The sequence below is a fragment of the Numenius arquata genome, unplaced genomic scaffold (genome assembly GCF_964106895.1).
Source record: "Numenius arquata unplaced genomic scaffold, bNumArq3.hap1.1 HAP1_SCAFFOLD_1665, whole genome shotgun sequence".
Taxonomy (NCBI): Eukaryota; Metazoa; Chordata; class Aves; order Charadriiformes; family Scolopacidae; genus Numenius; species Numenius arquata.
In genome coordinates, this window is record NW_027414585.1 from 1 (window position 1) to 12,941 (window position 12,941).

General features: G+C 64.3%; 1 protein-coding gene across 1 annotated transcript; it reads right to left on the bottom strand.

Annotated features, from left to right (window-relative positions):
* Positions 1 to 7: 7 nt before the first annotated feature.
* TAF6 (TATA-box binding protein associated factor 6) lies at positions 8 to 12,848 on the bottom strand (the record flags this gene model as incomplete). The annotated part of the gene is made up of 9 exons (XM_074167213.1): positions 8 to 214; positions 2,137 to 2,310; positions 4,206 to 4,331; positions 5,253 to 5,327; positions 6,364 to 6,546; positions 8,294 to 8,395; positions 9,795 to 9,872; positions 11,266 to 11,408; positions 12,725 to 12,848. Coding segments are annotated over 9 exons (1,212 nt in total), but the record flags the coding sequence as incomplete, so codon positions are not given.
* Between the last annotated feature and the right edge of the window lie 93 nt (positions 12,849 to 12,941).

The following is a 12,941-nucleotide window of genomic DNA, read 5'->3' on the forward strand; positions in this document are numbered from 1 at the left end:
CCCGTACCTGCTGTGGGGCGGGGGTCCCGGCGGGGGAGGACATGACGATGAACTTGGTGGGGGGCGGGGAGGGCTGGGTGGGGGTCCCCGGGCGCCCCGAGACCAGGCTCTGCACGGGGAGGGTGATGGCCCCGGGGACCTTGATGACGTTGGGGGGGCGCGGGGACCCCCCCGTCCCCTGGGGGGCCTGGGACAGGGTCAGGGTGGGGCGCGGCTGCGGGGGGGGGGGACACAGTCACAACCCGCTGGTGACACCCCCACACCCACCACCACCCCCCCCCCAAAAAACTTGGTAGCCCCCCCCCCCCCAGATCTGGTGGCCCCACAAGTTGGTGGCCCCCCCATGTCTTGGTGGCCCCCCCTCTCCCCCCCCATCAGTGTCCCCAGGTCACCCCCCGACCCCCAAGTGGCCCACAACTTGGTAGCCCCCCCCCCCCAAGACTTGGTGGCCCCCCAGAAGTTGGTAGCCCCCCCCCCAAGACTTGGTGGCCCCCCCCCAGACCTGGTGGCCCCCCATAATTTGGTGCCCCCCCCATCAGTGTCCCCAACTGTCCCCAGGTCACCCCCCGACCCCCAAGTGCCCCACAACTTGGTAGCCCCCCCCTAAAACTTGGTGGCCCCCCCCAGAAGTTGGTTCCCCCCCCCCAAGACTTGGTGGCCCCCCATAATTTGGTGCCCCCCCCAATCGGTGTCCCCAACTGTCCCCAGGTCACCCCCCGACCCCCAAGTGCCCCACAACTTGGTGGCCCCACCCCAAGACCTGGTGACCCCCCCCCCAAGGCTTGGTGGCCCCCCCAGAAGTTGGTGTCACCTCCCCACGTCTCCCTGTCCCCCCTGGGTCCCCAATTGCCCCCCACGTGTCCCCCCCCCGGTCTCCCCAGGTCCCACCCCACGTCCCTGCATCCCCCCCCCGGTGTCCCCGTGTCCCCTCCCGGTGTCCCCAAGCCCCCCTAGATGATGGCCCACTTGACCTCTTGAGGTGACCACCAGGGTCCAGAGCCACGTGCCCCCTCCACATCCCCCCCCGGTGGCCCCACGTCCCCCCCCCCGCTCTCCCCAGGTCCCACCCCACGTCCCCACATCCCCCCCCCCGCTGTCCCCGTGTCCCCTCCCGGTGTCCCCAAGCCCCTCTAGATGATGGTCCACTTGACCTCTTGAGTTGTCCACCAAGATTTAGAGCCACATGTCCCCTCCGCGTCCCCCCCCCGTGGCCCCACGTCCCCCCTGGTGTCCCCAGGTCCCACCCCACGTCCCCGCGTCCCCCCCCCGCTGTCCCTGTGTCCCCTCCTGGTGTCCCCAAGCCCCCCTAGATGATGGTCCACTTGACCTCTTGAGTTGTCCACCAAGATTTAGAGCCACCTGTCCCCTCCACGTCCCCCCTGGTGTCCCTGCGTCCCCCCTGGTGTCCCCAGGTCCCACCCCACGTCCCTGCGTCCCCCCCCCGATGTCCCCGTGTCCCCTCCCGGTGTCCCCAAGCCCCCCTAGATGACCTACTGGACTTGTCCCACCAGCTTTTAGAGCCACCTGTCCCCTCCGCGTCCCCCCCCCGTGGCCCCACGTCCCCCCCGCTGTCCCCAGGTCCCACCCCACGTCCCCGCGTCCCCCCCCCGCTGTCCCTGTGTCCCCTCCTGGTGTCCCCAAGCCCCCCTAGATGATGGTCCACTTGACCTCTTGAGTTGTCCACCAAGATTTAGAGCCACCTGTCCCCTCCACGTCCCCCCTGGTGTCCCTGCGTCCCCCCTGGTGTCCCCAGGTCCCACCCCACGTCCCCGCGTCCCCCCCTCAATGTCCCCGTGTCCCCTCCTGGTGTCCCCAAGCCCCCCTAGATGACCTACTGGACTTGTCCCACCAGCTTTTAGAGCCACCTGTCCCCTCCGCGTCCCCCCCCCGTGGCCCCACGTCCCCCCTGGTGTCCCCAGGTCCCACCCCACGTCCCCCCGATGTCCCCGTGTCCCCTCCCGGTGTCCCCAAGCCCCCCTAGATGATGGCCCACTTGACCTCTTGACTTGTCCACCAAGATTTAGAGCCACCTGTCCCCTCCACGTCCCCCCCCCGTGGCCCCACGTCCCCCCCGGTGTCCCCAGGTCCCACCCCACGTCCCCGCGTCCCCCCCCCCCGCTGTCCCCGCGTCCCCACCTGGGTGATGGTGAGGGTGGTCCTGTTGACCTGCTGGGCCTGCAGGGCCGCCTGGGCCCGGGCCTTGACCACGTGGGTGCAGAGAAGGGCCCCCAGGAACCCGAAGTCGCTCTTGTAGGAGTCCTGGTTGTCGGGGGGGGGACGCATCTTGGCCAGCACCGGGGCACAGTGTTTCTGGGGGGACATCGGGGCCACCGAGGGTGACACCGGGGCCACCAAAGTGACAGCGGGGCCACCAAGGGTGACATCGGGGCCACCAAGGGTGACACCGGGGCCACCAAGGGTGACAATGGGGCCACCAAGGGTGACATCAGGGCCACCAAGGGTGACAACGGGGCCACCATGGTGACAGTGAGACCACCAAAGTGACATTGGGGCCACCAAAGTGACATTGAGGCCACCAAGGGCAACAATGGGGCCACCAAAGCAATATTGAGGCCACCAAGGGTGATATTGGGGCCACCAAAGTGACATTGAGGCCACCAAGGGTGACATCGGGGCCACCAAGGGTGACAATGAGGCTACCAAAGGTGACAATGGGGCCACCAAAGTGACAATGGGGCTACCAAAGTGACACTGGGGCCACCAAGAGTGACATTGAGGCCACCAAGAGTGACACCGGGGCCACCAAAGTGACAACGGGGCCACCAAGAGTCACAATGAGGCCACGATGGGGCCACCAAGGGTGACAACGGGGCCACCAAGGGTGATATTGGGGCCACCAAAGTGACACTGAGGCCACCAGGGGCAACAATGAGGCCACCAAAGGCGACAACGGGGCCACTAAAGTGACATTGAGGCCACCAAGGGTGACATCAGGGCCACCAAGAGTGACAACAGGGCCACCAAGAGTGACACCAGGGCCACCAAAGTGACATTGAGGCCACCAAGGGTGACACTGGGGCCACCAAAGTGACAATGAGGCCACGATGGGGCCACCAAGGGTGACAATGGGGCCACCAAAGCAACATTGAGACCACCGAAGTGACATCGGGGCCACCGAGAGTGATAATGGGGCCACCAAAGTGACATTAAAGCCACCAAGGATGACATCAGGGCCACCAAGGGTGACATTGAGGCCACGATGGGGCCACCAAGGGTGACAACGGGGCCACCAAAGTGACATTGAGGCCACCAAGGGCGACAATGAGGCCACAATGGGGCCACCAAGGGTGACAATGGGGCCACCAAAGCAACATTAAGGCCACCAAGGGTGACAACGGGGCCACCAAGGGTGACATTGAGGCCACGATGGGGCCACCAAGGGTGACAACAGGGCCACCAAGAGTGACACCAGGGCCACCAAAGTGACATTGAGGCCACCAAGGGCGACAACGGGGCCACCAAGGGTGACATCAGGGCCACCAAGAGTGACATTGAGGCCACCAAGGGTCACAACGGGGCCACCAACGGGGCCACCAAGGGTGACATTGAGGCCACGATGGGGCCACCAAGGGTGACATGAGGGCCACCATGGTGACAACGGGGCCACCAAAGTGACATTGAGGCCACCAAGGGCGACAACGGGGCCACCAAGGGTGACATCAGGGCCACCAACGGTGACAACGGGGCCACCAAGAGTGACACCAGGGCCACCAAAGTGACATTGAGGCCACCAAGGGCGACAACGGGGCCACCAATGGGGCCACCAACGGTGACAACGGGGCCACCAAGAGTGACACCAGGGCCACCAAAGTGACATTGAGGCCACCAAGGGCGACAACGGGGCCACCAAGGGTGACATCAGGGCCACCAACGGTGACAACGGGGCCACCAAGAGTGACACCAGGGCCACCAAAGTGACATTGAGGCCACCAAGGGTGACAACGGGGCCACCAACGGGGCCACCAAGGGTGACATTGAGGCCACCAAGGGTGACATCAGGGCCACCAAGGGTGATATTGAGGCCACCAAAGTGACATTGAGGCCACCAAGGGCGACAATGAGGCCATGATGGGGCCACCAAGGGTGACATCGGGTGTCCCGCCCCCCCTCCCCCGTGGTGGCCCCAGAGGAAGCCCCAGGAGCCCCCCGTGTCCCCGAGGTCCCCGATGTCCCCGAGGTCCCACCAGGAGCAGGGTCTGGACGTGGTCGGCCCCGATTTTGTCGATGTTGGAGACGACGGGACCTTCCAGAATGTTCCGGATCCGCTCCCCCTCCCCCGGCAGCCGGGGCAGGATCAGGGTCTTGATCACCTGGGGACGGTTTGGGGACGGTTTGGGGACGTTAAGGGACGTCAAAGCAACACAAAGCGACGTTAAAGTGACGTTTTCGGGGGAAAAAAACGGGCAAAAAGGAAGAAAAAAAAGAGGGGAAAATGGAGGTGGGGGAGGGGAGGGTGGCGCCGCCGTGGGGCAGGGTGTGGGTCCCAGCCACCTGGGGAGGGACAGTCTGGGGACGTTTGGGGACGTTAAGGGACATGAAAGTGACGTCTTTGGGGAAAAAGGGAAAAAAGGGGGAAAAAGGGGGAAAAAGGGGGAAAAAGGGGGAAAAAGGGGGGTGGGGGAGGGGAGGGTGACGCCGCTGTGGGGCAGGAGGAGGCTGCCGTGGGGCAGGGTCAGGGTGTGGGGCAAGAGGAGGCTGCTGTGGGGCAGAGGGCTGCCGTGGGGCAGGGTGTGGGGACAGTTTGGGGACATTAAGTGACATTTGGGGGGGGGAAAGGGGTCCCTGGGCGCCGCCGTGGGGCAGGAGGAGCCTGCCGTGGGGCAGGGTCAGGGTGTGGGGCAGGAGGAGGCTGCTGTGGGGCAGGAGGAAGCCGCCGTGGGGCAGGAGGAGCCTGCCATGGGGCAGGGTGTGGGGCAGGAGGAGGCCGCCGTGGGGCAGGGTCAGGGTGTGGGGACAGTTTGGGGACATTAAGTGACATTCGGGGGGGAAAAAGGGTTCTTGGATGCCTCTGTGGGGCAGGAGGAGCCTGCCGTGGGGCAGAGTCAGGGTGTGGGGCAGGAGGAGGCCGCTGTGGGGCAGAGGGCTGCCGTGGGGCAGGGTGTGGGGACAGTTTGGGGACATAAAGTGACATTTGGGGGGGGGAAAGGGGTCCCTGGACGCCGCCGTGGGGCAGGAGGAGCCTGCCATGGGGCAGGAAGAGGCCGCCGTGGGGCAGGGTGTGGGTCACTCACGTCGGGGCCCAGCTCGGCCAGGCCGGCGATGGAGCCGTAGCGCGTGGTCCAGGGCGTCTTCTCGTCCACCCAGCTCTGGGGAGAGATCGGGGGGGACACGCTGCCCCACGGCGTCGCGTCTGCCCCATAGCCTGCCCCACACCTCGCCCCATAGATCCCTGGGCCTGCCCCATAGATCCCTAGGCTTGCCCCATAGACTTAGTCCTGCCCTACAGCCCCAGTTCTGCCCTAAATCCTGCTCAATAGACCTGGTCCTGCCCCATAGATCCTGGTCTTGCCCTATAGATCCCAGCCCTGCCCCATAGATCCCAGCCCTGCCCCATAGATCCTGGTCCTGCCCCATAGATCCCAGCCCTGCCCCATAGATCCTGGTCCTGCCCCACAGCCCTGCCCCACAGATCCCAGCCCTGCCACATAGACCTGGTCTTGCCCCATAGATCCTGGTCCCTGCCCCATAGATCCCGGTCCTGCCCCACAGCCCTGCCCCATAGATCCCGGTCCTGCCCCACAGCCCTGCCCCATAGATCCCAGCCCTAATCCAAAGACCTGGCTCTGCCCCACAGCCCTGCCTCATAGACCCAGTCCTGCCCCAAAGGCCCGGTCCTGCCCCAAATCCTGCCCCACACTCTGCCCCACAGATCTCAGCCCCACATCCCCTGCCCCACACCTTGGTGAAGGTCTTGGTGATGCGGGACTGGATGTTGGTGTTGGTGGTGGTGGGTCACCCATCCCACCCAAAGTCCCCGTCCCATCCCCGTGTCCCCAGCCCCGTGTCCCAGCCCCACATCCTGCCCCACACCCTGCCCCACAGCCAGCCCCACACCTTGGTGAAGGTCTTGGTGATGCGGGACTGGATGGTGGTGGTGCGTCACCCATCCCACCCAAAGTCCCCATCCCAGCCCCACATCCCAGCCCCGTATCCCACATCCCTGCCCCACACCCTGCCCCACACCCTGCCCCACACCTTGGTGAAGGTCTTGGTGATGCGGGACTGGATGGTGGTGGTGGTGGTGGGTCACCCATCCCACCCAAAGTCCCCATCCCAGCCCCACATCCCAGCCCCACATCGCACATCCCCGCCCCACACCCTGCCCCACAGCCAGCCCCACACCTTGGTGAAGGTCTTGGTGATGCGGGACTGGATGTTGTTGGTGGTGGTGCTGAAGTTCTTGCAGACCTGGGCCACCAGGCGGGCGGCGAAGTCCCGCAGGGCCCAGTGATTGTCCACGTCGGGGCGGAGGCAGAGCTGGCGGCTCACGATGCAGGTCATCACCGCCGGGATCAGCTCATGCAGCTGCGGGGACACAGTGGGGACATCAGGGGACATCAGGGGACACCTTGGGGACACCTTGGGGACATGGGTGACGCATGGAAGGACGTAGGGATAGACCCAGGTGGGGACACGGGGAGAGATGGTGGTTCCCATCCCACGTCATGATGATGGAGACAAGTTGGTGGCACTTGGGGACACCTTGGGGACACATGAGGACATCAGGGGACACCTTGGGGACATCAGGGGACACCTCGGGGACATGGGTGACGCATGGAAGGACGTAGGGATAGACCCAGGTGGGGACACGGGGAGAGATGGTGGATCCCATCCCACGTCATGATGATGGAGATGAGTTGGTGGCACTTGGGGACATGCAGAGACACCTTGGGGACACGTGGGGACATCAGGGGACACCTTGGGGACACTTGGGGACACCTTGGGGACACTTGGGGACACATGAAAGGACATAGGGACAGCCCCAGGTGGGGACACGGAGAGAGATGGTGGATCCCATCCCATGTCATGATGATGGAGACAAGTTGGTGGCACTTGGGGACACGTGAGGACATCAGGGGACACCTTGGGGACACCTTGGGGACACCTTGGGGACATGGGTGACGCATGGAAGGACGTAGGGATAGACCCAGGTGGAGACACGGGGAGAGGTGGTGGTTCCCATCCCACGTCATGATGATGGAGATGAGTTGGTGGCACTTGGGGACACCTTGGGGACATCAGGGGACACCTTGGGGACACCTTGGGGACACGTGAGGACATCAGGGGACACCTTGGGGACACTTGGGGACACCTCGGGGACATGGGTGACGCATGGAAGGACATAGGGATAGACCCAGGTGGAGACACGGGGAGAGATGGTGGTTCCCATCCCACGTCATGATGATGGAGATGAGTTGGTGGCACTTGGGGACACCTTGGGGACACATGAGGACATCAGGGGACACCTTGGGGACATCAGGGGACACCTCGGGGACATGGGTGACGCATGGAAGGACGTAGGGATAGACCCAGGTGGAGACACGGGGAGAGATGGTGGCTCCTGAGCCATGTCCTGGAGATGGAGATGAGTTGGTGGCACCTGGGGACACCTTGGGGACACTTGGGGACACCTTGGGGACATCAGGGGACACCTTGGGGACACCTTGGGGACACATGAAAGGACATAGGGACAGCCCCAGGTGGGGACATGGAGAGAGATGGCGGATCCCATCCCACGTCATGATGATGGAGACAATTTGGTGGCACTTGGGGACACCTTGGGGACACGTGAGGACATCAGGGGACACCTTGGGGACACCTGGGGACACCTTGGGGACATGGGTGACACGTGGGAGGAGATGGGGACAGCCCCAGGTGGGGACACGGGGAGAGATGGTGGATCCCATCCCACGTCATGATGATGGAGATGAGTTGGTGGCACTTGGGGACACCTTGGGGACATCAGGGGACACCTTGGGGACACTTAGGGACACCTTGGGGACACCTTGGGGACACGTGAGGGGACAGGGAGGTGGGAGGCGGTGGTGTCAGGGGGGAGGTGACACCGGTGTCCCCTTGGGGACACACTTGGGGACACGAGTGGGACACGGGGACGGGGAGATGTGGTGGTTCCCATCCCACGTGGTGGCACCGGGGACAAACGGGTGGCCCTTGGGGACACGTTGTTGGGGAGGGGGACACGGGGTGGGGGGGCGACCAGGGGTGGTGGCAGGGGGGAGGTGACAGGGGTGTCCCCAGGGGTGTCACTCACGTATTTCTCCAGGTAGAGGGTGGGGTTGTCCATCAGCGCCTTCACCATCCGCATCAGGTAGATGAGCAGCGCCAGGTTGTTCTGCACCACGTTGACGCGGACCTGGGGACAGAGGGGACACTTGGTGGCACCTGGTGGCACGTGGTGGCACTTGAGGACACCTGGTGGCACTTGGGGACATGGATGAGGATGGTGGGGACACAGGAGGGACACGGAGGACACACGGGAGGGACACAAGGATCCACGTTCTCCACGTTGACAGGGACTTGGGGACAGAGGGGACACTTGGTGGCACGTGGTGGCACTTGGGGACATGGATGAGGATGGTGGGGACACAGGAGGGACACAAGGACCCACGTTCTGCACCACGTTGACGGGGACTTGGGGACAGAGGGGACATTTGGTGGCACTTGGGGACATCAGGGACACTTGGTGGCACTTGGTGGCACTTGAGGACACTTGGGGACATGGATGAGGATGGTGGGGACACAGGAAGGACATGGAGGACACACGGGAGGGACACAAGGATCCACGTTCTCCACGTTGACAGGGACTTGGGGACAGAGGGGACACTTGGTGGCACGTGGTGGCACTTGGGGACGTCAGGGACACCTGGTGGCACTTGGTGGCACTTGAGGACACCTGGTGGCACCTGGGGACATGGATGAGGATGGTGGGGACACAGGAGGGACACAAGACCCACGTTCTGCACCACGTTGACGGGGACTTGGGGACAGAGAGGACATTTGGTGGCACTTGGGGACATCAGGGACACCCAGTGGCACTTGGTGGCACTTGAGGACACTTGGGGACATGGATGAGGATGGTGGGGACACAGGAAGGACATGGAGGACACACGGGAGGGACACAAGGACCCACGTTCTGCACCACGTTGACGGGGACCTGGGGACAGAGGGGACACTTGGTGGCACGTGGTGGCACTTGGGGACGTCAGGGACACCTGGTGGCACTTGGTGGCACTTGGGGACATGGATGAGGATGGTGGGGACACAGGAGGGACACAAGGATCCACATTCTGCACCACGTTGACGGGGACTTGGGGACAGAGGGGACACTTGGTGGCACGTGGTGGCACTTGGGGACGTCAGGGACACCCAGTGGCACTTGGGGACATGAGGGGGACACTCGGAGACAGCCCCAGGTGGGGACACAAGGGGAGGTGGTGGCTCCCATCCCACGTCGTGATGATGGGGACGAGCTGGTGGCACCTTGGGGACACTGAGGGGGACACGGTGGTGGCACCTTGGGGACACCTTGGGGACACTGAGGGGGACACCTTGGGGACACGGTGGTGGCACCTTGGGGGACACTGAGGGTTAGAGATGGGGGGACACAAGGGGACAAGGTGGGACAGAGGAACCCAAATCGACATGGACCCGAGGGGACATCGGGGGACGTTGGGGACATCACCGGGGGGAGGGTTGGGGACACGGTGGGGGGGGGGGACGACGTTGGGGACATCGGGGGAGGGGCGACTCACCCCCTCGGAGATGAAGGTGCTGAATCGCGGCAGCATCTGGTAGAGGCCGGGGTCGGTGGCGATGCTCTGCAGGGCCTCCTGCGTGGGGACACGGGGACGTCACCCGGGGGGGGGGCGGGGACAGGGGACACCCCTGGGGGGGGCTGGGGACGCTTGGGGACACGGGGGGGGACACCAGGACCCCGTAACTACGTGGGGGATGGAACAAGAGGAGGAAACCACCAACCCAGGAGAACATCCTTGAGGTGGAACCATCTCAAGAGCAAGGGGCACCTCAAGGCCAAGGGTCTTGGGGACACTGGGATGTCCCCAAAGGGGGGTGGGGACATTGGGGACACTTGGGGACACAGGGGGGGGACACCAGGACCCCATAACTACGTGGGGGATGGGACAAGAGGAGGAAACCACCAACCCCCGAGAACATCCTTGAGGTGGAACCATCTCAAGAGCAAGGGCCACCTCAAGGCCAAGGGTCTTGGGGACACTGGGATGTCCCCAAAGGGGGGGGGTGGGGACATTGGGGACACTTGGGGACATTTGGGGACAGAGTTGGGGACACCGGGACCCCATAACTACGTGGGGGGAGGGACAAGGGGGCATCCTTGAGGTGGAACCACCCCAAGATCAAGGGCCACCTCAAGGCCAAGGGTCTTGCGGACAGCGGGGATGTCCCCAAAGGGGGGGGTGAGGACATTGGGGACCCTTGGGGACATTTGGGGACAGAGTTGGGGACACCGGGACCCCATAACTACGTGGGGGGAGGGACAAGGGGGCATCCTTGAGGTGGAACCACCCCAAGATCAAGGGCCACCTCAAGGCCAAGGCTCTTGGGGACACTGGGATGTCCCCAAAGGGGGGTGAGGACATTGGGGACACTTGGGGACACAGGGGGGGGACACCAGGACCCCGTAACTACGTGGGGGAAGGGACAAAAGGAGGAAACCACCAACCCCCGAGAACATCCTTGAGGTGGAACCATCTCAAGAGCAAGGGCCACCTCAAGGCCAAGGGTCTTGCGGACAGCGGGGATGTCCCCAAAGGGGGGGGTGAGGACACTGGGGACCCTTGGGGACATTTGGGGACAGAGTTGGGGACACCGGGACCCCATAACTACATGGGGGAAGGGACAAGAGGAGGAAACCACCAACCGGGGAGAACATCCTTGAGGTGGAACCATCTCAAGAGCAAGGGCCACCTCAAGGCCAAGGCTCTTGGGGACACTGGGATGTCCCCAAAGGGGGGTGAGGACATTGGGGACACTTGGGGACATGGGGGGGGACACCAGGACCCCATAACTACGTGGGGGATGGGACAAGAGGAGGAAACCACCAACCCAGGAGAACGTCCTTGAGGTGGAACCATCTCAAGAGCAAGGGCCACCTCAAGGCCAAGGGTCTTGGGGACACTGGGATGTCCCCAAAGGGGGGGGGTGGGGACATTGGGGACATTGGGGACACTTGGGGACACTGACGGCGCGCTTGGCCTCGCAGGAGCCCACGCAGGCCTCGGTGATCTCCTTGTAGTAAAGCTGCTGCTCCACCGAGAGCTCGTGGACGCTGCGGGGCTTGAGGCGCAAGGGGGTCCCCTCCAGGAGAGGGGTCTTCTTCTCCTTCCCTGGGGACAACGGGGACAACGTCACCCGGGGGGTGGGGACAAACCCAAAGTCCCCACCCAGGGAGCCACGGGGCCACCAGGGGCAACGTGGAGGCCACGGGGAGCGTTGGAGGTTCTTGAGATGGACCACGGGCCACCATGGGGCCACCAAACCCCCCCGAGATGCCACCACGGGGCCACCAAACCCCCCCCGAGATGCCACCATGGGGCCACCAAACCCCCCCTGAGATGCCACCATGGGGCCACCAAACCCCCCCCGAGATGCCACCATGGGGCCACCAAACCCCCCCGAGATGCCACCATGGGGCCACCAAACCCCCCCGAGATGCCACCATGGGGTCACCAAACCCCCCCGAGATGCCACCATGGGGCCACCAAACCCCCCCGAGATGCCACCACGGGGCCACCAAACCCCCCCGAGATGCCACCACGGGGTCACCAAACCCCCCCTGAGATGCCCCACAACCCCCCATGGACCCACTGTGGATCTCCAAGACCCCACAGCCGCCCCATAACCATCTTCAGCACCCCATAGATCCTTCCAACACCCCATAGATGCCCCATAACCACTTTCAGCACCCCATAGATCTCTCCAGCACCCCATAGATGCCCCATAACCATCTTCAGCACCCCACAGACCCCCCCCAAATCCCCCCCAGCCACCCCCGACCCCTCTCCTGCCTCCCAGGTCCCCCAAACGCCCCATAGATGCCCCATAACCACCTTCAGCACCCCACAGATCCCCCCCAAATCATCTTCAACACCCCCCAAACACCCCACAGATGCCCCCAAATCCCCCCAGCACCTCTCCTGCCCCCCAAACGCCCCATAGATGTCCCCAAACACCCCATAGATGCCCCCAAACCCCCCCGAGCCTCTCCTGCCCCCCAAACGCCCCATAGATGTCCCCAAACCCCCCATAGATCCCCCAAACACCCCATAGATGCCCCCAAACCCCCCCAGCACCTCTCCTGCCCCACAAACGCCCCATAGATGTCCCCAAACCCCCCATAGATCCCCCCAAACACCCCATAGATGCCCCCAAACCCCCCCAGCACCTCTCTGCCCCACAAACGCCCCATAGATCCCCCCAAACACCCCATAGATACCCCCAACCCCCCCCCCAGGGCCTCTCCTGCCCCCCAAACGCCCATAGATCCCCCCCCAAGTCACCTTCAACGCCCCACGGACCCCTCAAATACCCCACAGACACCCCCCCCCCCAACCCCCCCAGCCCCTCTCCAACCCCTCTCCCACCCCTCCCCTCCCTCCCCGCCCCACATCCCCCCCCTGCCCCACATCCCCCCACACCCCACCTTTGCCGTCGGCGGCCCCCCCGCTCTGGCCCTTCCCCTTCAGGGCCCCCTCCTCCTCCTGCCCCGGTTTGGCCGATTTCAGGGGTTCCGTGGCCTCCGCTTTTTGCTGCTCCTTCGGGGCTGGGGGGGGGGGGGGAATAAAAACGGGGGGGTTTTAGGGTTTTTTTTGAAAGGTTGGGGGGGGGGGGGGTGTCACATCCCCCCCCCGAGGCCGGGG